Source organism: Thamnophis elegans, chromosome 3, assembly GCF_009769535.1.
Source record: "Thamnophis elegans isolate rThaEle1 chromosome 3, rThaEle1.pri, whole genome shotgun sequence".
Lineage (NCBI taxonomy): Eukaryota > Metazoa > Chordata > Lepidosauria > Squamata > Colubridae > Thamnophis > Thamnophis elegans.
In genome coordinates this window covers 44,701,438-44,726,484 of record NC_045543.1, presented here as the reverse complement: position 1 = coordinate 44,726,484, position 25,047 = coordinate 44,701,438, and the positions used below count along the sequence as shown (strand labels likewise).

At 38.3% G+C, this 25,047-nt stretch overlaps 1 protein-coding gene across 1 annotated transcript in view; it reads right to left on the bottom strand.

The window, feature by feature from the left end:
• The window catches only part of RBPMS (RNA binding protein, mRNA processing factor), a 105,966-nt gene that overhangs the window by 24,461 nt on the left and 56,458 nt on the right, over positions 1-25,047 (bottom strand). Inside the window, exon 5 of the mRNA XM_032213413.1 lies at positions 7,692-7,845. Coding sequence (XP_032069304.1) covers positions 7,692-7,845 — 154 coding nt within the window. The remainder of the gene's footprint in view (positions 1-7,691; positions 7,846-25,047) is intronic.

Here is a 25,047-nt window from a genome sequence, read left to right as displayed (position 1 = left end):
TACAGGATAAGTAACACAGTCTACATCACTCTTAAGAACAATTACATTATCCCTAATATCGGAGCCTTTGAAACACATGATCAAATAATTAAAAGTAAACAAAAAGAAAGACATGTGAATATAGAATGAATTGCTTAAGCCAAAAACAATGTGACAGAAGCTAAAACTTTATTGAGAAATATTTCTCACAAAATATATAAAATTATAGGTCCTGGCATCTTCTTTTACATGGCGGTTTAGGAAATAAAGGAGTCAAGGAAATAAATAATGACTTGGACTTAAAGTTGTGCACTTCACAACTTTATCCATTATCCAAGATTACTCTCAGATGGAGGTGCTGATCTGACTTGGTGTACATCACTGAGACCTGGATGAGAGAAAAGAGGGAAGCTGTATGCACTGGTTAATGTGTGCTCTGAAAAACTCGGATTGGGAGTTAAGGAAGCAGCGTGACCTTCATCTTTAGGAATTTCGTCTTGCTTACTAGAAAATAGACATTCTATCCAATAGCCCTGCAGTTCTGAGTGCATGCAGCTGTCTTTTTGTTGGGGTTAAGGCTGGGAAGGTTGTGCAAGTTACTCTTATTTCTCATCCTTAAATCCATCCCATAAAAGGCCTACAATTATTGTTGTTGAAACTTGGCCATTTTACCACCTAATTTCTGCAATATGAGCAATATGAACAATTAAAAATTGTTCCTTACCATCTCATTCCAAGGAAGCAATCAGTATCTTTGAATGTTGCCTAATTTCAATAATAGACTAGCTGAGGGAGAATAAACTGACATTGACTTATTAAATATTAAGCAAGATAGAGGTTAAATTAACAAGCAAGAAATACGACTCATAACGTTCAGCCTGTTTGGGATTGGACTTCATTCCCCTAGACGGGCAGATCCATGGTTGAGAAAGGTTCTCAGCTATCACTGGATTTGTCAATAATGCTTTGGCCAATTGTGATCCTTCTTCCATTAATCAGATTATCTAATCTCAGTTACATCCCATTTTTATTACTGCAATTTGTTCTACATTAGGGAACTCTTTAAAAGTTGCAGCTGGTATAAAATGCAAAGATCAATGATGCCTAGACCAAAATGTTTTGCCCTATTTTTCAGAAAATGTTTTATTAAACATTTTTAAGAAGAGAAAAAAGGAAAAGGGGAAACAGGCACGCACCAACCAGTGACGTGCAGTCACTAGAGGCAGGGGAGGTGGGGCCTCACCAGTCTCCTGAGGAAAAGGAAACAATTTTAAAAATAAAAAGGCTAAGGTAGTTGCTCCCAGACTCTAAGTCACAGTGACTCTGAGTCTGCTTAGCGCAGTTAGTAGGAGGAGGCTAGAGAACTATGGGCCTCCTTTGCTAAGAAATTTTTCGCCTTTTAAGAGTTAACCAAGGGTTAAAAAGCAAAAAATTCCATATGCAAATGAGGCACATGATTCTCCCGCCTCGTCCTGCAGAGGGCACTTTGTTTAGAGGCTATTTTAAAACATTTAAGCAGAGTCATCCACGTGGTGACTCTCACAGCAATTAGCCTAGCCTGCCTGGCCCTGGCTAGACCAAATCTAGCATTTTTGACGCAGCTGGAGGCTATGTGGGTCAGAGGGAGGGGGCAGGGGGGAGGAATTCAATTTATTTGTAATGTAAGTAATTGTAATTTGTTTTTATTATGTGTATGTGCATGTGTGTGTGGTTTTTTTTTTATCTGCCTCTGCTGGCGCGCGCGCTCTGGCACATCTATTTTTATTTTTCATTTTTTTATTTTTTTATTTTTTAAAGCCATGTCGCCTCGGTGCGCCATTCAGCGAAACATGTCCTGGTTTGTGGCCGGGCGGCATGCACTTTAAAGTGCAAGTGTGCCGCCTGGCCACAAACCAGGACATGTTTCGCTGAATGGCGGCCGAGCCTTGCCGGCACTCTAAAGTGCAGGCATGCCTTCCGGGCTGGCCGGCCATTCAGCTGAATGGCCGCCCGGCCCGGAAGGCATGCCGTCACTTTAAAGCTCGGCCGCCATTCAGCGAAACATGTTTCGCTGAATGGCGGCTGAGCCCTGCCAGCACTCTAAAGTGCCAGCATGCCTTCTGGGCCGTCCGGCCATTCAGCTCTTGCACCCAGCACTCGCACGCCCACCGGACAGCGGCGGGGAGGAGAGGAACTGCGTGGGTCCCGCCGCTGATGGTACGGGCGAGGGTTGGCCAGCTGGGGGTGGGGGTGGTTGCTGCCAAGGCCTCCAGCCTTGCAATCCTGGATGGGGAAGGCGAAGGTTCACTCCGGAGCTGCGGAAGACTGTTGCACCGGGAGGCCTCCGCCCTGGGGATCCCCCGCTCCCCCCATTCGGATTACACCCAATCCCAAAGGAGCCTGGGCGGGTTGCGTTGCATTGCATTGCTTGCATTGCACAGCATAGTATTGTGTTGCACGTTTTGCTCGCCTTTCCAGTGCAGGGGTGCAGGCCAGGGAAGACGGGGTTTGGGGGTGCAGAGAAGGAAGGTGCGATCTCCCCCTCCGTTCGTCTGTCCAGCTGCAGAGCTCCTCCCAGGGGAGTGGGAGGTGGCGAGTGCGCTGATCCCTATTTGCAAGACCAGCCCTCCGCCTTCTTGTCCCGTTGGGAAGGGGGGGGGGAGACAAGAAGGGGGCAGGCTGGCCTTGCCACTTGCTTTTCCCCTATTCCCTCCCTCCCAATATAGGTGCAGAGAAAGAGCCAGGCTTCAGAAAGGAAAGGATATTTTTAATAATTTTCTTTGTCTGAATATGATTCCCATTGAGGAAAAGGGGAGTTTTAATTCCCCACCAGTAAAAAAAAAATGTTTAGTTTTTGAAGGGCCCTTGTGTGACATCTGCCTCTGTGTGTGTGTGTGTGCGCGCGCGTGTGTGTGTGACATCAGTGCCTCACCAGCCATAAACCTCACCGCACGTCACTGGCACCAACTGTACATAAATGTACACAAGATGAATAAAAAGGGAATTTGTAGGCATGAGAGAAATAGGATCATTTTAGTATTTGCTTGATTAGTTTTAAATAACTAAATATACTACAATATTTTTAAAACTACATGATATTGCCAACATCCAAGTATCAGTACCAAATATCTACATTAAATATCAATACCAAAAACATCACAAAAATCATAAAATGAGATTAAGAATTATAAGAATTACTATTTAGGAAGCATAAAGTATCAATGGAGAATTGTCATGCACAAAATTAGTTCAATGCACTTTGTGGAAAAGTAATATTTAATTAAAAGCATCAAGTGGGAAAGGAAAATCAGCTTTTAAACTTTGTCTCACAATGTTATTTATAAATCACATTCAGAAATCGTTGAATTTTGCAACATTGCAACTCAATATAGAACCATGATCCAGCTTGATCACTACATTTCCAACAATTATTAGACAATGAGTTATTCATTTTAGTAATCAATACTAATATACCAGCAATACAACCAGTTTTCTCCCTAATATTCAATGTGATGTTTTTCTTCTATTGCAAGTCCTGCCATTGTTTATTAATTATTATGTTGTATGAAAAATTTGTATCCATTTAAACAAGCAGACTTTATTGTATTTAGTCTGTTTGTTTATTGCTTGCTTGGCACGATTAAACTTTTAAAGCCGAATGATTTTGTCATTCTAAATCTGTTCAACTGTTTTGAAACGAACAGAACTTTCATTCTTAATCAATAATTATTTTGTTTTAGCTTCCTAATGAAAATAATCATCTATTAAGAATCTGGTGGAAGTGGGGAAGAATCTAGATCTTTCGAAACAATGCATACAAAGTGCTAATCACAGAGCAAAGAGTACATTTATGTGGTTCTAATTTTGCAATATTAAACCTTCATGTTCAAGCTATTTATCAGGGCCTTTACTTAAAGTCACTGCTGCTTCTTGCTTTGTTTTTCTCTAAGAAACAAGGACACAAAGTAGGCACAATGAATTCAAGGTCAGCTTCATTTTTTTCATTTTTTTCTTGAACAGAAAATTTTATAACCAACTCAACATTGTAAATGCCCTTTTCTGCAACTTTTCCAATTCTCTGATCTACTTTTTGACATGGGGCAAACAATATGCAGTAACTCAAATGCAATTTTGGCTGTTATGATAGTATCTCTGCCTATTATCAAGTCCTTCCCTAATAATCCTTGGCACTAATTTACTCTTTCCATCACTGAGCCTGTCATTTTCAGTGCGCCATCTAACAAGCATCTCTATCAAATACCACAAGCAAAGATGGAAAATGTGTAAGAATCAGGATAGAACACATAGGTTTGCTTGTCTTTTCTGAGGGGTACTAAGATATATTTTTGTAATATATTGACTAGAAAAAGAATCTTTACTTCGGCTTTTAGTTCAATCTCAATTTTGCTTTACCACATTGGCATTTCCGAACTGATACAAAACAGTGGGACACGACTTTATCACAAATCTGTCATTATTGACTTATACAGTACAACATCTATTGAAACCCTCCCAGGAATCCCAAGAAACAGAACAACTGGGGGAAACAACAGTAACAGGAAGCAGCAGATGGAAAAAGCTGCTGTTACAACTACTTCTCACACTTTTGAGATCAGCAGCCCAAGAATCGGGTATTGGCCTGTGGCAGGTTCTCCTTCTTTTTCTCTTTCAGACAGAGCTGCCTTCCCTGATCCTTCTTAATAGTATTGTTTAACAAATTATGTATCCGTAATGTGATGGCAAGTGTCTTATCTACAGACAAAAGAGAAACTCACTGCAAGAGACTTCATTTAGAACCAGTTTTATGTCACTTGTTTGAAATCCTCTCCTTTCACACCCTTAGCCAACAGCAGAGAAACATTCAAGAATAGCCTAAAGAGTTTCATTTCAGTAGAACTGACAAAGATGCATTTTAATTATATAAAAGATTAAGTGTGCATGCTGTCAATTTGAAAGTAAGATAAACAAGAAAAGGTTGGCAAGAGCTAAAGCAAACAACCTTCCCTTTATCATCCATTCCAAAGGCCTGTGGTCATTCCTAAGGTTGGGAAGGAAACAAGCTTATAAATACACTCATACCATTCCCTAACCTCATCCATAAGATGTCACATGGGAGGAGTTTAACAAGAAAGCAACACCAAGAAACATTTTTGTACATCCAAGTTCCCAGTCTCTTTTCTATTCCAATAAAACTTTTGGAAACTTTCAAAACAATGCAGCTGTATTCACACTTTCTTCTATTACTTTTGCCTCTAGCATTTCATGATTTCTCTACTGCCTTTTCTCTGCTGACATTTAAGCTGTAAGTTTCTGGGGAAGCAGAGAACCTATCCTATCCAATATACAAAGATGGAGTAAAATATGGATGCTACTACACTAAATATTAACTTTAGGCTTAAGGGAACTTTCAAACTAAATTGTGAAAATAAAGAGCCTGTGGTGTGCAAGTTATCAAAGCTGTTCTGAAAAAAGTTACACTGACTTATTAACAAAACCATAATTGTCAGATCAAGGTGCACATTCTCTATTATAATTTTAAACTACATGGATCTATGAAGACAGAAGATAGTTTTAAGAGAATTTAAGACAGCATGATAAAACATTGTTATTTATGGTCTATTCTCTTGTTTACTTTGTCCTACTGTTGTTTCTGGCAAAATTAAAGTCATGCAAAATTCGACTTGTTTGGGGACAATTCTGCCGCAAAGGAAACAAACAAGCACATTGTTAGCAAGAGCTATTTTTTTATTCCAGTTACAAAAATAACAATTCAGTCATTCCATTAAATAAAATCTTTACCAAAGCTGGAAGTACTAAATGCCTGAACATTTCATTTGCTTTTTCAAGCTACTTCTTTCACAATTCTAACAAGCAAACTATAAACCTGAAAATTATGCAAAATTACATAAACATATACCAGATCTGTTTGCTTAGTTTCAAATTTTCTTTTCAGAACCCGCATAATTCCACACCATATGACTGTATACTCTATACACAGCCGCAAATAGCCAGCCAACGAACATATGAGTTATGGTTTTATCGAAGTATTTATTAGCAAATTTGATAGTTCCTGATAATTGTCAGAGCTGTTCATAAATACAGAATATGATATTATCTTAAGGCAGGAGGAAAAATAGTTTCTAATAAAACAAGAATAAAATAGGAAAAAAATCCTAAATAAATTTCAGGAAGGATGATAAGTGACAAGCAGCGAGATCATATCTGGAATATCTTCCACAATTCTGGAAGGATATTGACAAGTTAGAAAAGGTCAGTGGAAGACAACACAAATAATAACGGAGATCTGGGGATATGCCTTATATGGAGTTCTTCAAATTGTGGAAAAGAAAAAGACTGAGGGGAGACATGAAATCTATATCAACATGATAGCAATATTCAGGCACACAGAAACTATTTTCCAATGCTACAGAAAGTGGGTCTAGAAATAATGGGTATAATTACATTTAAAATAAATCTAAAGAAAAATGTCCTGCCTGTAAATTCTATATAACAATAGAACAGACTATAGAATTCTCCATCTTTGGAAGTTGTTAAGAATAGGGTTAAACCAGATAGTTCAATTAGTTTTTCATATATTGTATATTGCAGAGGTCTGATCTAACACCACAGTTCTATTAATTAACAACACACCATACTATCATCCTTATTTTGCCATTCAGAAGCAAACAAAAAATGCTGTTGGTGCATTGGATGCAATTTGTTGCTTCCTGAAGCAACAGCAAAATCCTTAGCTGCTCCATCTTAAAAAGCTACTCATATAGCAAAGTGAAATGCAGTGTGGACATGCTCTCTTTGCAAGTCATGCAAATTTGCAAGCATATTTTCATAAGAAACAATTTGCCATTTTGAATAATTTGTCATCACTGGCAAGCTTGGTCATTTGACTATACATTCTGAATCAAGATAATTTGTGAGCAATAGCCTGATCCGGGGGATATACATGGAAGTTACTATGCAAGAACAATACATAAACACTTAGCCTCTACATCCTTGCTTTATTAGTTACTCTTTTATATTTTTCTCTTATTCCCTGACATATGCACTAGGAGGTATCTAGGTAGAAAAAAGCAATTTGACGAAAGTTTTAAAGGAAATGTCATGATTGTACAGCAGCAACGTCCACAGAAGGAAGGTGAAACTGACAAAGTCTGTGTTGCATTGCAAGCCTCACCCACATTTTTATGGAAGTACTTAATACAACGAAATCGGTTTTAACCTCTGTGGTTAGAAGTAAGAAACCTCTGTGGACACCCATGACCAGGAAAATATACATATCCCACAAATGTACACATTTACATCACACCATCATGGTGCAATTCATTTTAAAAGACAGATTGTTGCTGTAATGTATAGGGTTTTTTTGCCTTAGAAATGCTCCATAAATATTACCCAAGTTACAGAATATGAATCATTGCCTGATTAAATGACAAGATTTCTTCAGAGAACCAAAGCTGTGTTTTGAGGTTGAAGGAGGAGTTGCATGCCGGTGGCCTACATAGGAATTGAGAAAAGCATTCAAATGATCCATCAACTGAAAAAACCCCAAACCAAGTTCTCCATATTCATCATTTTCATAGGAACAAGGAAAACAGAAATAAACCTCTGTTGAAAAAGCTACCATAAACATGAATGTGCTGCTGTTTGCTAAACATTCTGCTCTTGAAGATGCACATATCAGTCTTCTAATTTAACAATGAAACTCCATCACTTACATGGCTCTCTGGTAATGAACTGAGGTACTGCATTGGGGGTGGCAGGAGTGCTGGGATTAGGAGTTCCCACTAATTTGCTCTTAGCCATCTTCGTGTTGGCCTTTGCAAACTCTAGTCGGAGCGTCTGAGGGATTTCTGGGTCAAAACGAATTCCCTTTTGCAGAAAGGAAATAAAACAAGAAGAATCATTTGATGTATCAACTAAACTGAATTTTGCACTAAAGGTACACTCAAACTGACTGACAAGGCTAGCAACAGCATTACAACAAAGCAGAAGCTTCAAAGTAAAGCTATGCAAGATGAAAGAGATGCCATTTTTCTCAGCTCTACCAAATAACAGCATGTATTTAAAGGCTCTGTAATCTTTTCTAAATAAAATACTTGATAGACAGCACAGATTACCATGAATATTATGCCATGTTATAATATGACTATTATTGTTTTATATTAACCCAGACCGAGAGGAGGAAATTAATGATGAAAAATTTAGTTTAACAGAATTCTAAATCACTTTTCATTATGTTCAAACCTTCATAAAGCTTTGCACAAACAATAAATATGTTGTGTATAAAACCAGACAACTTGTATAAGAAAAAGTAACAAACACTTTTGAAAAGACCATTGCAAAATACTAAGTTATTGAGAAGACCCAAATTTACCAAATAAGCTGAAACTGCTGCAGTTAGGTAGAAGGACCCAAGATAATTTTGAATGCATGTGACCAATTCTTGATATAGCTGCATAAAAAGACTGTTACTTTTAACCAGAGCAGTACCATAAATCCTACTGAGGTAATCAAGAAGTTTTAAATTGGGTGTAAGGCCAACTGCAATTGAAAAGGATTTAGATAAAACAAAACCAAAAAACTAAAAGTATTCAGGAGATAGATCATAACAGTACTTAATTTCATGTTTACAAACAAATAAATTGAATTTATAATAAGCATATAAAAGTTATCCTTAAACTACATCTCATAAAATATGCACTGGCATGAACAAACAAATCCAAACATCATCAACTACATGTTTGTTCTTCCCAAGTGAACCATAATATGTCAAGGACAACAATCTAATCATCTTCAAAAGAACCAAGAATGTTAGAATTTTAGTTGTCACAAATGAGATCAGGGATCAAAGGCTGGCATATGCAAGATTTTTAGCAAATGCTACTCTAACAATAAAATATCACCAAGTAATGGATGCATATAAATATTCTAGAAGGATCATCTTTATCAACTACTTTTAAAAACTAGTCAAGTCATTCAAATTATGCATGAAGAAGCTCAGAGAATAAGAGTTGGTGTGTAAATATGTCTCCTCTCAGGGAGTGAAGGGGGAAGGCTAAAACCTGGAATTTCTCTGAGAAGGGCCAGCCTGCTTTTACCTGACAGAATAGCTGTAGGTAGCCTGTTAAAATGAGGCAAATGGAGGAAGATGGAGTGAAGGGGCAAGTAGGATGCTCAAAAGGTTGAAGAGTAATAGAAGGATTGTGGAGGTGATGGGCAGGGATCTGTCGGTTACAGGGGAAGGGGAAAGGGGACATCTGATTTCTTTCCCATCTTATATGACCCAACCTAGCATGTTCTTTTTTACCTGATAACAGGAAGCTTTAGACTCAAGTTGATTCTAATGAATGCCATAATGATTTGTAAAAAGATTTGCTACTTCATGATCTGATGTTGGAAATGTGGCATGTATCACTAAGACCTGGCTAGGCAAGGATGGAGTAATCTCTCTGTATCCTAACCTTAACTCCAGGATAGGGCAAGAATGGTGGTGCTAATAATTTCCTGAGAATCTGACAACGATATTGTTCTGCAGGTGACTAGGTTGTAGCTGAATGTTTTTGATGGTGTACCAGCAATTTGCTCCTTCCTTGACCTCTTTAGCCTCATTGCCAGACTAAAGGTTGACTCTAGCAAGTAGTTTGTGCTGGAGGACCTCCATTCTGTGAAGGCCGAGTCAGTGAACTCAGGAGTTCATGGCTACAAGACAACTAAATCCTAACAGTACTAACTCCTGTAATCCAAGTCAGTTTGCTCTTCACCTCATTGAAATTAATTTGTGATCTGACAGTGGAGGACATTAACATCAATTGGCTGTCATGCTCTGGTCAACAGCCAATTATTGTGATATTCATAGCTACCACTGATCTCTGGGGTAGAGAACAGACCCGTTAAATTGATGTCCCCAATTTAATTATATATCTGAATTTTTTCCAGCAGTCACTTAGGAAATTTCCCAGTGATAAGAAAGCAAATGTGCATTGAGCTTAGTTGGACTGTGAACTAATGGCTGTCAATTCCCTAATATTCCTCCCAAGTGACCAATTACAAACAAATAAAATATTTATTGCCATCATAAATCCTTACTTAATCCGTAATTATAAGTATACAAACATGTTGCAAACTACAACTTTCTGCTTAAAGAATGAAAACACAAAGGTTACTTTTCAGATAGCAGAGAGATAGTTCAGCAATGATCCAAGAAAGAACAGACAAAACAGGTTGCAGTCCAAATTTCAAACAGATAGTCTAACAAAATCCAAAGGATAACACAGAGAGGAAAGAAAGCAAGGAGATGGAATATTGATTGTACCAAGCTGCTGTGTCTTTTCCTACCAGTTTGACTTAATTTGTGGAGTCATGTTTCTTCAATTCAGAGAGACAACTTGATTCCTGGTGCTCTTCTTAATTTGGAATGTGTTGTTGCTCTCTCTCTCTCTCCCTCTCTCTTTCTCTCCGTCCCTCCCTCCCTCCCGCTCTCTGAGTTGGGCCTCAGAGTGTTGACTTCCCTCTTTCACAGCATTTTTCAGGAATGTGTTTACAATAGTGTATTATATTGATTACAATATAGTAGTATACTATATATTTCTTATAATTTTAAGATATTACATTTTGGGAAGTTTTTTCATCTACTGTCGAAAGCTGTTGTATCTTTAAAGTAAACAACATGTAAATGATTGCAATAAATAAATGTTACATGATGTCTTTGCAATATATTTCACATATTGTACACTCCAAAGAACAAAATAGTTTTTTTTCTATTTCTGTGTTTTCTGGTTCTTTGGAGATATTCTCTTGTTTGGCTGACACGAGTTATGTTGGCTGTTCTGTTGGACTGAGTTCATTGTTGAGAGATAATATCTATGTTTTTGCCCTTGGATGAAATACAGGAATGCAGTATTTGAAGTCTCTGGAGTAGATGAAGCTAAGGTATCCCTTTACAAAGTATGGTTCATTATTGTGAATAATTGTATTATTGTGTTTAGTTTAGTGTATATGGTTACTTATTTGAGTATATACCATAAAAACGATTATGTACAAAGTACTGTTATTAGATTAATCCATTTTGTGAGTTTGCACAATACACTGGACCATAAATTAAGCTAGAGGGTTGCATTTACATATGAACAGACAAAAGACATATGTAATTAAAACTCACTATGCTCTGCACATTTAACAGAAGCATCCAGGAGGTCTTGATTGAGCAATTTTGTTTTTCACCTTTTTCTTGGAACAGGATGTATGGGAATTTTCTGTGCTTGGCTACAAGCCAGACAAAAGAATAAGAGCCATCATTTAGAAATTTGGGTTGAGTTCCAAGAAATGAGACCACAGGTTTGGATTAGTGAAGCCAGATGCAATATAGATTTTGTACTGGAATGTGGGAATGGCCTTGGCAGTCAGGTGTTAATGACCAATAAAGTTAGTACTTCTGGGTGTATCTCTTGTCTGGACTGCCTTATAAAGCTGACAGATTTTGCTTTATTTTATGAACAATGATCTCAGCTCCAGCATTACGTTGTAAGTTGTGGGAGATCCTAAATTGGCAGAGTTGATTGAGATCTTTCCTTCAGAAGCAACTGATCATTCCTTTCTCTTTCTTAACCACGCAAAGTAAGAGACAAAAACAAGAGCAATAACATGTAAATCATAAGGACGGTGAGAATCCTCAATATTTAAATAGAGAAGGGGTGAAGGGGAAATAGAAGCAAGCAGCATATTAAGCTTGAATTCCTCTTCCTCAGTTTTAATTGAAAGCATATCAGTTTAGTCAACTGAGTTTTAAATCCCCTCAAACACATTAAAGATAAAAAGTTAAAATTAATAAGGTTGTGTAAAGTGGCAATTATCAGCATTGAAGTTCCACTTGAGAAAGCTCCTGGGCTAAATATTCAGCCATCAATATGTCTTAGGCTAGACATCCTCTTTATCTGACCCTCAGATTTAGCAAGCCTCAATAAAACGTGTGTACTTTATTGCCAATTGCAACCTCCCATCTCCAAGACCAGCAGGGCTAATTCTCAAAGAGGTTATCAAGGCCACCTATCTTGGGAAGAAAAAGCAGACAGTAAGAGAATACCATTTCCCTGTGTTGAAAAGCCGCCTCCTCCCTAATAGAAGCCACTGGGAATTGTTTCCCTGTGATGATGACAGGGCCATCTTTTTTTGGGAGGGATGAATTCATCTGACAACATAAATGAAACATCAAGCACTGATGTGTAAATTGCTTTGCTTAATTTTACCCTCCCCATTTCCTTTGCCACCTGGTTCATGTCCTACTATATTGTAAATTCAAGGATACAGTTGGGGCGGGGGCAATGGTGGGTTTCAAAATTTTTTAGAACCTCTTCTGTAGGTGTGGCCTGCTTTGTGGGAGTGGCTTGCCGGCTATGTGACTGGGTGGGAGTAGCTTGCCAGCCATGTAACTGGGTGGGAATGGCTTGCCAGCCATGTGACTGGGTGGGAGTGGCCAACTTGTAAAATGTGGTGAAACTCACTTAACAATGCTCTTGCTTAACAACCAAAATGTTGGCTTAGAAACTCTGGATTTGAAGCACGCAAGTCTTAAAGCTGTCAAGTTACAAGACACTTGCACCCCTAACCCTTTAGGGAAAAAAACCCAGGGGTGTTCATACTTGGCAGCTTTAAGACTTGTGGACTTCAACTCCCAGAATTCCTCCTCCAGTCATGTTGGCTCAGGAACTCTGGCATTGAAGCACACAAGTCTTAAAGCTGTCAAGTTACAAGACCCTTGCACCCCTAACCCTTTAGAAAAAAAAGGAGTGTTCAAACTTGACAGCTTTAAGACTTGTGACTTCAACTCCCAGAATTCCTCCTCTCGCTCTTCATCTTGATGATGTGCAGACAGGCGGGGGGAGGGAGCTGGAACCGGTTCTAAACGGCACTGTAGATTTGTGGAACCTCTTCTATAGAAGAGGTGAGAATTGGCAGGAACCCAGCCCTGGGCGGGGGATGGGGGGAGAAGAAACTGAGTATAACCTTACTGAAAATCTTAATCACAAAGATGATTAAGATGATCTTCTTTCCCGTGATTTAGAATTTTGGAGTGTAAAATCCTGTCAGCTTCTATCTGCAGTCAAAATAGCTGTATACCTGCATGAGATTTAAATCTAGAATAAATAATTTAACAGATTGGCTGTGCTGGCAAGGAGAGTTTTCAAAGTACAGTAAATTCTTATTATTTATGCTGGTTAGAGCCTCTGGTCACATATTTTTTGTCAACTGATCAATACTTAATCTTGTTTTATGCGTCTCTTTGCTTAAAGACAACTTACTTAATGCATATATATTTTTTACAAATATACAGTACTGAAAAAAATTAAATAAAGTTTAAACCCTTAAACATTTAAAGTTTTATTAAAAAAACTTATTTAGAACTGCAGGATGTATGATGGAGCAGTGTGAGGTTAAGCCAAGGGAGAGGTTTGATGTGTCCTATTTGGCAGAAGGTATTTTATTTTCTCTGTAGCATCACAGCCTTCTTGCACAGAGGACCATTAGGCTATTTAACCAGCTTGATCACAAGTATGAGAGAAGGTAGAGTATTGCCTTGTTTGACCACAGTGGGAAATGTGTACATCAGCTGACTCAAAAAGGATGAACTTGCAGAAACCCTCAATCAATCCAGCCTTAATATCGAGACTTTTCTGTCATAGCAATTACCCTTTGGAACATCTTCCCTTCAGAGCAGGACCAATTTCTGGGGCAATGTTTTTCAATCTTAGCAACTTTAAGATATGTGGACTTCAACTCACAGAATTCCCCAGCCATCATGCTGGTTGGGGAATTTTGAGAGTTGAAGTCCACACATCTTAAAGTTGCTAAGGTTGAGAAACATTGCCCCAGAAATTAGCCCTGACACTCCTGTGGATCCAGTTTGGATGAAAAGCCTATTCAATGGTTATGCTGAAGGCTTTGTTTTCTATTCCGCTTGCTGAATATGCTTTATGGTTTTTAAAACTTGGTTGTACAAATGTTTTTATATGTTTTGTAGGCTTTTTCCTTGCATTGTGCTTTTTTTGTTGATACATTTTATTTGCTGTGAATTGCACATATGTAAGCTAGGCATATATCTGAATCAAATGAATCAATCAATCTATGTGGATGGTCAAATAATCTGTCTTGATATATTATTTTCATAAGCTAGGGACTTTTTAGGAAGAGAGCTTTGTTAGTCTATGTTTTTGTTAGGAAAAAAAAACAAATCAGGAAGAGTCTGGCACTGCCTTTCACAACCAATACATTTTATTAAAAGGCATAAGACTTTTGTCTGCTGCAGCAGTGGAGCACAAACTCACAAAATTTTATGCTTTTTAATTAACTTGTTAGTCGGAAAAGGAGTTCCCAGACTCTTCCTGATTTTTTCCCTATACCATGAAGATCCTAGCACTACTTACATTAAGACAAACATTGTAGGCCATGAGATATGAAGACAGAGCCAAAATATAAGCATGTGACATTGCTTAATAAAGGCCATTTCAGACCCTGCTGGCTTTCCCCCACAAGTGCCCAGAAACTCTCTTTAATTCAATGTATGAGTTTCCTTCTTATTGCCATCTTTGTGTTTCCTTGGCTCTGACAAGTGATCCATTGTGGTAACCAATCAGTGACCACATAAGATGGCAGCAGCAAGTGCCATGCTCCACCCTTGCCCTTCCCTTCTGTGCTTGTTTTTTTTAGAGATAAAAAAGTATTTTTAAGAACTCCAGTTATGTGCCACGGAGTGACCAAGCAGCCTCATAGAACAGCCAAGAATGATGGCAGAAAAGAGACTGAGTGCTACAGCAGGAAGTCTTTATCACTGAGCAGATGACAAGGCCTTCTCACCACTGCGAAACTGTCTTCCCTGTAGCTTCAGAGTAAAAACTGCCAAGCAATCCGTGTGACATTTCTGCTGCCAGGGCAGCAGCTGAGCAAAAAGTTGATGGACTGAGCTTCTGGTTATATCCACAAGCTCCCTAGCATTGTGGGGGCATATATGTGTAGGGCCATTCTAAGTTTAAGCAGTCCTTTCATGTGCAAAGGGATGATGATGAGCATATAGAGCAACGTTCAAGACCCTTAAGGAGGCAGAGTGAGATAATACTTAGCAGAGTATTGCCAACTTTTGTTTCCACAAAAACAGGTTAAGAACAGGAAATGGCACAGCAAAAATACTGGGTTATTAATTATAAAGTAAGATACAAGGCACAAGCACTGATCCATAAGAACTTTTCTGCTAGAAAGAAAGAAAGAGAAAGGGGAAAAAAAAAAAGAGAGAGAGAGAGAGAGAGAGAGAGAGAGAGAGAGAGAGAGAGAGAGAGAGAGAGAGAGAGCAGCAACTGAAAGAGACATAAATTGGGGGGGGGGAGACACTAAAATTCCTATTCAGTATTTTCTGCTGTATTCTGAGCAGGTTGTTTGTAGTTACATACAATCCTCCCCAGCCAGGATTCCTGGCCATGTTTTTGACAGAAATTTGTCCAGTGCTTATCTGATGAATGCTTCAGTTAGTCATCAGTTAAATCCTCCACAGTTCAAGGAGGATTCTGGGATGTGCAAACGAGGAAGCCTTGTGACAAGACGTTGCAATCAGACTAATGAAAGGGCATCTTCTCCCTCCTACTGACTGTTAGAGCAGCTCTTTCCTTGATTGCTGGCTTTCTAGATGCATGACATCCATGCCACTATCACCATCTCCCTCAAGAAGGATATACTTCTAAACAGAAGACTCATACAACATATACTTTCATTCAATTTAATTTAAAATGGGCTTCTGACTCCTTGCCACACACACAAAATCTGCATTTTTTTTGTTTTGACCTGTTGACCTATAGTGAGTTATTTTAATGTGGCTATGGGGGGTGGGGGGTATTTCTAGTTGTTTTAGTTGTGGTTTTATTGTCCAAAGTTGATATGATCAGTTGGTATAGAAATAATGTAAATAAACAAAAATAAATGAAATGATATAGTCTGGGGAAAAGCTTTACTTTTTAATCCTGCAGAATATGGCTAATGCAAAGATCTTTTAGTCCAGTGGAAAGAACCTTGAAATCAACTGGGAAGAAAACCTGCATTTCATGATCTTAAATTCACTCTTCAATTCATTCAATCCAAGTTGTGTTTTGTGCACCCAGTAGTGATACGTACATTGCATCTTTCCAGTTAATTTTAATGCAGAAAAAAATTGCACCTGGAAATCTACCTTACTTCTTCAAGACTTTCACTAAACTGTATGGGAATCTGAGCATTGAACAAAAAAATAACAATACAGAATGTCTTGTTCCAAATTAAAGTTTCAACATCCTTTTAAAACCTCAGAAATTTAAATGACCTAATTTGTTTGGCAGTAAAATCTGGGGCCATAGGCTTTATAGCAAGTCACATTCCTTAAACATCTTTAGCATCAGCACCATATAAGGTAGTCTGTATCCTGCTCTGTTCCCTCATATCCCTGGAGATTACCAGAGCCAAACAGAATGTGCATTAAAAATGAAGATAGAAACAGAGACTGAAACCTTGAGTCCTTGCTGTATCCTTTTATCCTAGTATGAAAATATTACTCTCTGAGCTCAAAAAGGAAAAATAACTGTCTTAATAACCATCTATGCTGAGGTTAACTCTGTACACACAGATTTTATTTTCCAGAGGCTAATCTCCTGCTCCAAAATTAAAGATGAGATCTACAAAGCTGTTTTACTATACTTGGGCCCATCGTAGGGAATCATGCTGCCCTAAAGGGCTCCCACAGCATGCCTTGTTGCATACCCTACTATCAATGCAGTTTTAATGCATAACATTCTAAGCTTCAAAAAATCATGACTAATGGTCACCTCTACTGAAATTACAGTCCCAACAAATCTCAATCATGTAAAAATCTCCATGCACAGCACTCTCCATGCACTGTATTTTTTCTCCATAATTCTGTCATCTGATTGCATTTTTTTAAAAAAATTCTTGAAACTATGATTACACATCTGACCTTTTGACCACTAGAAGGTAGCAAAGAGAGGTATTTTTACTCTGTTGTCTGACACCTAGTGGTTGTCTGAATTAGTGTGGCTGCTTTGATGAGTGGTATTGATCAGCTGAAGTTTGAGAAAAGAGTTTAGCTGGGGCAAAGTGTGGGCACTGCAAAGTACTTTAAGAACATTACATGTGGAAAGAAAGTAGGAATCATGATTTTGGGGAGCAATGGCCACTAAGAAGTAGATTCCCAGCTAATTACATGCCTTATGCAATGGCAGACAAGTCAATGTCAAGGCTTTGCATTCTCTAGGGTGACAAGCTGGCTTATCCATTTTTAAAAGAGGGTGAGGGCTGTAGAAGCCAGGGTAAAGGGATAGGAGAAGAGGCTTTTTGGAGGACAGAAGGAGGAACTGGTTCCACAGGAAACTATCCGAACCTATTGGTGCTACAGGTTTGTCAACATGGAATATACCTTTTCAGGCTACCTCTTCCATCAGCAGCTATATACACTACACTGGCTACATTCTACAGATGAGAGAAGAGGGAAAATACAATTTCCAGAATAGAGCAATCAAACTGCCCTCAGGTTTCCTCCAATTTAGATGGATGATAAGATACTGTTAATGGCACACAGATACATCCTCTAAACCAAGGGTATCAAACTGACGGTCCATGGGCCAGATGCCTCACGTGCAGGCTACGGCCACATTGGTTCAGCAAAGGCAAAAAACACAGCATGATACATCATGTGATGCAATTGAGTTTGACCCCTGTGCTCCAAACCAACCTCATACTGCTGCAAGGGTAGTATGTAGATTTGCCCAAACTATACAATATTTTTTTTTAGCCAGAGGGGTTATTGGAAATAAAACTGATGTTAGAGACATGGCTTTGCAGCTATCCATCTTCTCATTTAACAAGATTCTAAAATAAAAACATTACAAATCAGCTGAAGCTAGAAACTTGATGGGCATCAGAGATGTTCAGGAATGCACTATTGTGTCCAGGTACCATGATGCCTACCCGTTCCTTAAACATGCTCAGTACTATTAATTAAAAGAAGTAATTAAATATAGTATATTTATTTAGATCACTCAGTTGATCTGCATGTGGATTATTCTGAAGTCTGTTAACAGCAATTACTTTTTCAGAGCACGTCAGCTGCATCTTATCTATCTGGATTTGCAATCTGATGACAGGATGAATGAAACATTTCTTGATAGCAAAATTCCTGCATGGCTGTCTACTTGGAACTAATGTTCACAGTGTACCATACTAATGTCTGATACACTTTTCATGTGATATTCAATGGCCCTATGCCAGAGTAACTTAATCATGCATAAGCCATATCAATACTCGTAAGTCTTTTCCTAGTCATACAGCAAGCTTGTCTCATCTTGAGCTGTATTTAATTTGTGGTAATGAATCTCCACCACAAACATATGTGTCAGCCTGGGAGAAGAAAGATAAGCAGCACAAAGGTGGAGGGAAGGGGAAAAAAAGAAAAAGGTTTGCTGACACCATGGTTTAGAGATGAGGGAGGAAAAAAGGGAATTGTTGCTCATTTGTCTAAAGATGTATAGGCTACCAATTGTCATATATGTCTTTTATAGCGAATGAGAGAGGCTTGCAAATAAACTTCACACAGCTCTTACTCAAATATCTACACCACCTTGGTTGCCCTTGTCAACTATTTGTGATATAAAAAAAGAGAAAAGAAAATGTGCAAAATTGCTATCTCACTCCAGAGCCATATCCCACTGCAGCTCTACAATATAAAGGATAAAGGGCAATTCCTATGTGCCTACTACAGAAAAACAGCAACAAAAAGAATCCCTAAAAGCCTCCTGCAGAACCAGCTAATTCTCATTCCTAAATGATAAAAAGCCTAGGAATTTACACTGTAGTCTAATTCTAATTTTGAACTGCAATTCATTCTTTTTTAACCCTTTTATATACCCTCTTCTCATGTGTTTTGCCAAGATTTGGACTAAGCTCTATAGAACAAAACCTTCTCCTTTTAATGTTATTCTATAAAATCCTATATGATGGTGAATGCATATGTACCACTAAGCAAAATGCAGCAGAAAATGTGATGTTAATATGCATTATGTATGAAAGTTCTAGAAGTTGAGTTACCATTTGCAACATTTGCTTTATTCATTTCATGTGTCACACATTTTTTAGTTATGCAAACCTGAAGACAAACAAATTTGGGGCTGTTTGCAAAAAGGATCAAAACATCATTGTCTGCTTATTTAGGCAGACAATTTATTTTAGAAAAATGTGGTGCCCTAAGTCAGATCAACATGTTTAGATAAAAAGATGAGGCTTCTATTGTGCAATAATGTAATTTTTTAGGAGTTCCATACATCTTTCACTTGTAATTTTCTCATGTTTTCTAACTGCTTTTTGAACACAAATGTCTTTTGATCGATAATGCTAAAAGCCATCCGTTTGGAAGAACCTAGAAAGTTTCTGAAAAAATCATCAACATTGATTGTACCCTTTTTTCCCTATTTGAAGGTGTTTATTCTGAATGCAGAGAGGCTGTTTAGAATTTGAATTATTACAGATTCTCCCATTCTCAAGTGGGAAAACCTTGTATTCTTGTCTTTCAAGTCTCAACAGTGCAGAGAACTGTATTCTTAACAATACCATTTTTATAGGATTCTGAAGTATGCGCCACTAAAGCAGGGCTGTTAAACTTGTGGTCTGTGGTCTGGATCCGTCACGTACTGGCCACCCCCCACGCCCGGTTTAGCAAAGGGGGAAAACTCATGATATGTTACGTGATGACAACATGATGCCACAAGTTTGACTAAAGTATTTCATTTAATCATTATATTACATGGAAAACAAATGATACCACCTAATTCAAATTGTAATTGTTATTTTCCAGCAGTAAGATTTATACAAGTAACCCTCAAATTATTACTACAACTGGGACTGGAAATGCTGTCACTTAGCAAAGGCAGTTGCTAAGTGAGTTGTGCCCCATTTTACAACCTTTTATGCTATGGTCATTAAGCGAATGAATGTGATCATTAAATGAATGGTGTGTCATTAAATGAATCTGGCTTTCCCCGTCGACTTTGCTTTTCCGAAGCAACCTGGAAACAGAAGTTGCAAACCGTGATCATATGACCCTGGGACTACGCAATCACTGTAAATCTATGTTGATTGACAAGCAATCAAATTTGGATCATGTGACCACAGGGATGGTTGTATGACCAGTCACAATTTGTTTTTGTTTTTCCAGAGCTATCATAATTCTGAAGAGTCACTAAAGGAATGGTGGTAAATTGAGGATTGTTGAATTATAAATCAGAATATCAACAGAAAGCCATTTGTTTACTGTGCTGAAATGGAATTTCTTTTTTACTAATTCCTTTCTAAATAAATTTGCCAATAGAATTAAAGCTGTTTCTGTACTAAAAGCATTAGGAATTCCTGTCAATGAGTAATAGACATCTTTTTTTTTAGTTAGGTTACCTATGTATTAGCATTTTCCCCACCTGGTAACAGTTCTTGATAATTTTATAACACTGACACCATTGAATTATCTGAATCTGAGGTCCATGGTATCACCCATTGGAAATAGTCATTCTGTTTTATGTGGAGGACCTGTTGATGCAACATGATCTTACCAGTTACTAACCACTGATGGTATGATTAGGACTGTATGCAACAATCACCTAAGTGGAACTATTACGAAGCCTTAGACTGATCTTTTGTTTTGAGGAGACGGAGTGTATGACAAGAAATGTTCAACAATAGCTCTTAATAACTGAGCTTATGATTATTTAACCACCAGGGTTAATGACTAACACAGTGTCTTCCATCTATAAACATACATCTGTTGAACTGCCTGTTGGTAATATAGGCCGAATTTAAAAGTAGCCTATCTCATTTCATATACTGGCTTTGCTGTGCCCATTAAATGGGTGGGGCTTCAATTGCCCAGTCATGCTTGCTATTTTAATGCTCCTTGACTTCTCAAAAGTTCCTCTATTGTCTACCCTTTTTGGAAATAAATCTTATTCTTTTATACAGGGAGGACTGAAGGACACTGCTCTTCCATTCTCTGCATACCATAATAGTGTTTGAACTGTATGTTCTCCACTGCATCTTTCCCTCTGAAATCCTACTATCTTGCTGTATCAGGACAGGGGATGTTCCTGGGAGGGATGAATAAAGAATGCTTGGAATGTGCACCAAAAGCATACACTTCCAAGAAGGTCACGCAAGACATGAAAGTCAACTCAGCTGCTCAATTAATGGAAGTAGGTACTTATATCAGGCAGCAGCAGTATAGGAAGATAGCTCACCCCTTTAGAGACAATGGGGAAAATATCATCACATACAGTGCAAAAGATGGCAATGGTAACCCACTCTTGTATTTTACCAAGAAAACTATATGGATAGATAATATTAAATAATTGATGACATGGCACCAGATGATGGACCCTTCAGGTTAAATGGCACTCAATATGCTGTGGAAGAAAACTGAGGATCTTTCAAAGTACTAATGGTTTTTATGATGCAATTTCAGGATATTGAGCTACTGAGGTTGAAATGAAGACAGGGAGATTCTGTAACTAAAAGAATTTTCATGGAACATGGGAATAAGAAGCATGAACATGGTAACACTCAACGTAGTAAGAACTGAAATGAATCAACTGCATGTTGAAAACTTAGGCATCAGAGAATTAAAATGGAGTGGAATTGGAAACTTCCATTCAGAAAATCATACTGCTTACTAATCAGGACATTAAAAAAAAACAGTGAAGAAATGGCGTTCCTCTTATACTCAGAAAAAGATGTAGCAAGAATATTCCTTGGCTACAATCCAGTAAATGACCAAATAATATCAATTAGACTTTGCAGATTACCCTTTAATATGATGGTTACCTAAGTTTATGCTCCAATTCTGATGCAGAAGAAAAAGAAGTTAATGAGTTGAATAATTAAGGTCAATCTTAAATTGGCAGAGCATATAAGCAAGATGTATCGCTTATGCTTACAGCTTGGAATGTAGCAGTTGCAAATAAAGAATAAAAAACATAGTTGGACTCTTATCACCTAGGAAACAGAAATGAAACACAAGAATGATTATCATATCTGTCAATCCAATGATTTCTCCATTGCTAATCTCCATTGCAATCTTCAAACAGGCAATGCTATACACAGCACATGGACATTATCAAGTGGATATCACTTGATATCAAACTGGCTATATTACTGGCACAAGTAATATAGTGGAAGACTCTTTTATTAACAGTAAAGATGTGGCCAGAGATTTAGTGTGAAAAGAATCACAAACTGCTCATGAGCAAGTTCCAAGTCAAGCTAAAGTGGAGGAACAAAGCCAACCAGTTTCCATGACATATCTTGAACATATGCCCATCATTTTCAAGGAGAATATCAGGAATTGCTTAGAAGTACTGAACCTCATTGATAGGAAACTAGAGAACTGCAGAATTATATCAAAGATGTTATTAAGGATGAACGTGAAAATAGACAGCAAAGACCATAAAAAAACCAGAAGAAAGCAAAGTGGATATATGAACAAATGGTGGAAATTGCCATGAAGAGAAAAAGCCAAAGTCAAGAAAAACAAAGATCTCAAGAAGTAACTTATCAAAGAATTTCAGAGAACTGTTAGAAGATACAAGCAGCAATATTACAATGACATCTGTGAAGACATCAAAGATGGAAACAGAGAAAGAAAAACAAGGAACATTTCCCAAAAAATCTCATATTCAGAGAGAAGTTCCAACCTAAAACTGATATGTTAAAGGATGCTTATAAGCAAGCAGTAAATAATTCAAAAAAGATCAAACAAGTGTGCATGCACATAGACGGTTCCACTCTCACAAGAGAGAAGAGAATCCTTTGGGGTGCAGTTTCATGCTTCTTCAGGCTTCTCCACGCCAAAGGTTTTTGCAAAGAGGTGGAAGCAGTGTGAGATCGCTTCCCAGAAGCCTTTCATCCATTTGCAAATGTTTTTGGCGCAGAGAAGTGAAGCCTTTGGGGGCGTGGTCTCGTACTTCTTCAGAGTCAACCGAGGTTGCCCAATGCTCTGAAAGTGGATCTGGTGTCCTGAGCAAGCAGCCTCTGTGAGTCAATGAAGCTGAGCAAAGAGTGCTCATCCCACTCAGTTGTTCCGACTCAGACTTAGCAGAACCAAGAAACAGAATCCTTGTCCCAAAAAACTTCTCTTTATTTAGCTACTGTGAATTCATGGCATTCATACCACACTAAAAGTCCAGGCAATAATCATTCCAAGGGTTAACTGCAGTAACAGATATTATCATTCCTTGGATAATTGCCAGGCCAAGAGCTTCCAGTCTCAAAGCTGTAAATTAATTCTTGGCAAGCAGTCTCTGAGGCACAAACCACTTTCTTCCTTCCAAAAGAAATACCAACTGTTGTCTCCTGTAACCACCACTCCCCTTTTGCTTCTATTTATTCCCCAGCCAGGGAGGGGCCATTCAGCGTGCATCTGGAACAGGCCCCAGCTGTTCTTCTTCCCCACTTATCTCCAACTCTGAAGGCAGCTAGGAAATGTCGGAGGGCCCTGGCTTTATCTCTGCTTCTGACGCAGAGCATCCGCAGAGCATCCATCAGAGCCTTCCCCAGACTCCAGGACTGGCCCTAGTTCCTTCCCAATCTCCTCATTGTCCGAGTCTGCCGCCAACTCCACTGGCAGCTGGCGGCCCACAACATCACTCTCTGTTCTCACCTCTCTGCTTTAGGGAGCATTATAAGGAGGGGGATTCGGGGGGAGAAGGCAGGAGGCCAGCATGTAGGTACAGCTCTACTCACACAAGAGAGAAGAGAAGCCTTTGGGATGCCACTTGCACGATTGGAGCCGCACACATGAACCAGCCTGCCTCTTGCATGGCCAGTTCCCAATAGGCTACAACCTGGTTGTGGGCTGTGCCCTGAGGTTTGGGGACCCCTGCCTTAGAAGATGTTCCCTATTTACAAGAACCTCTAATGATATAAGATGTTTATTACCAAGTTGGAAAACAACAGGGGTTAATAAAACATTTATAGAAATTAGGTAAGCAATAGGTTAGAAAAATGGGAATCCCATATTATCCTAATGCAGAACCAATAAACAAATCCGGAAACTACAAAGCAGGCAGAATATGACAAAACAGATTGGCTCCAGGTTGGCAAAGGAGTGAGACAGTTGTCACGCCTGCCATTTATTCAAACTATGTACAGAATTGTATATTGAGGAAATTTGGTTTGAAAGAAAATGAGTGTGGTTTTAAAATTGGAAGATGAAAATTAATAACTTGGTTTATGTTAACAATGGTACTTTGATAGCTGAGAATGCAAATAATCTGTAAACTCTGTCAATGACTGTCAATGGAATTACAATGAAATATAAAGAGGACCAAACTAATAACAATGGGTACAGCAACCAGCAACATTGAAGATACTAAAGTTGTGGATAGCTTTTTATGAGGATCAACTACATAGAAAAGGAATCATCAATCAAGAAATATATTGCAGATTAGCACTTAGTAGGCTGGTAATCACCGTCAAAGCTGACACCAGCCAGAGCATAGAAAACCTCAAGGAAAGAGTGCAAGATCGGAAGATGTGGAGAGACCTGGCCCACAAACTTGCCAGGAGTTGGACTCAACTGAATGGATGGTATCATCATCATCATCATCATCATCATCATCATCATCATGCGGATAATGAAGGTCTTGGAAAAGATATTCATATGTTATGATATGTTTATATTTACAGAGACAAGAATTGGGCAAGCAATGGTTTTTCTTATGATGGATAGGGAAGTTAAAGTGGGATATGATTTTAAAATAGACTAAAAAAATACACTGTTTTTTTGAATTGTGGTGTTGGGAAAGAATCCCAAGATAACTATGAAAACCCAAGTAAACAAACAAATGAAAAAAAATGCATGAGTGACCAGGCTAAAATTATCATATTTTGATAAAACACAGCTCCCTTGAGCAATAAATTTAAATAAACAAACAAGCCATAATGCTGGGAGAGATGGAAGAAAACAGACAAGCAGGACAACCAATCTCCAAGGGAGATGGGCAGTTTAGAAAT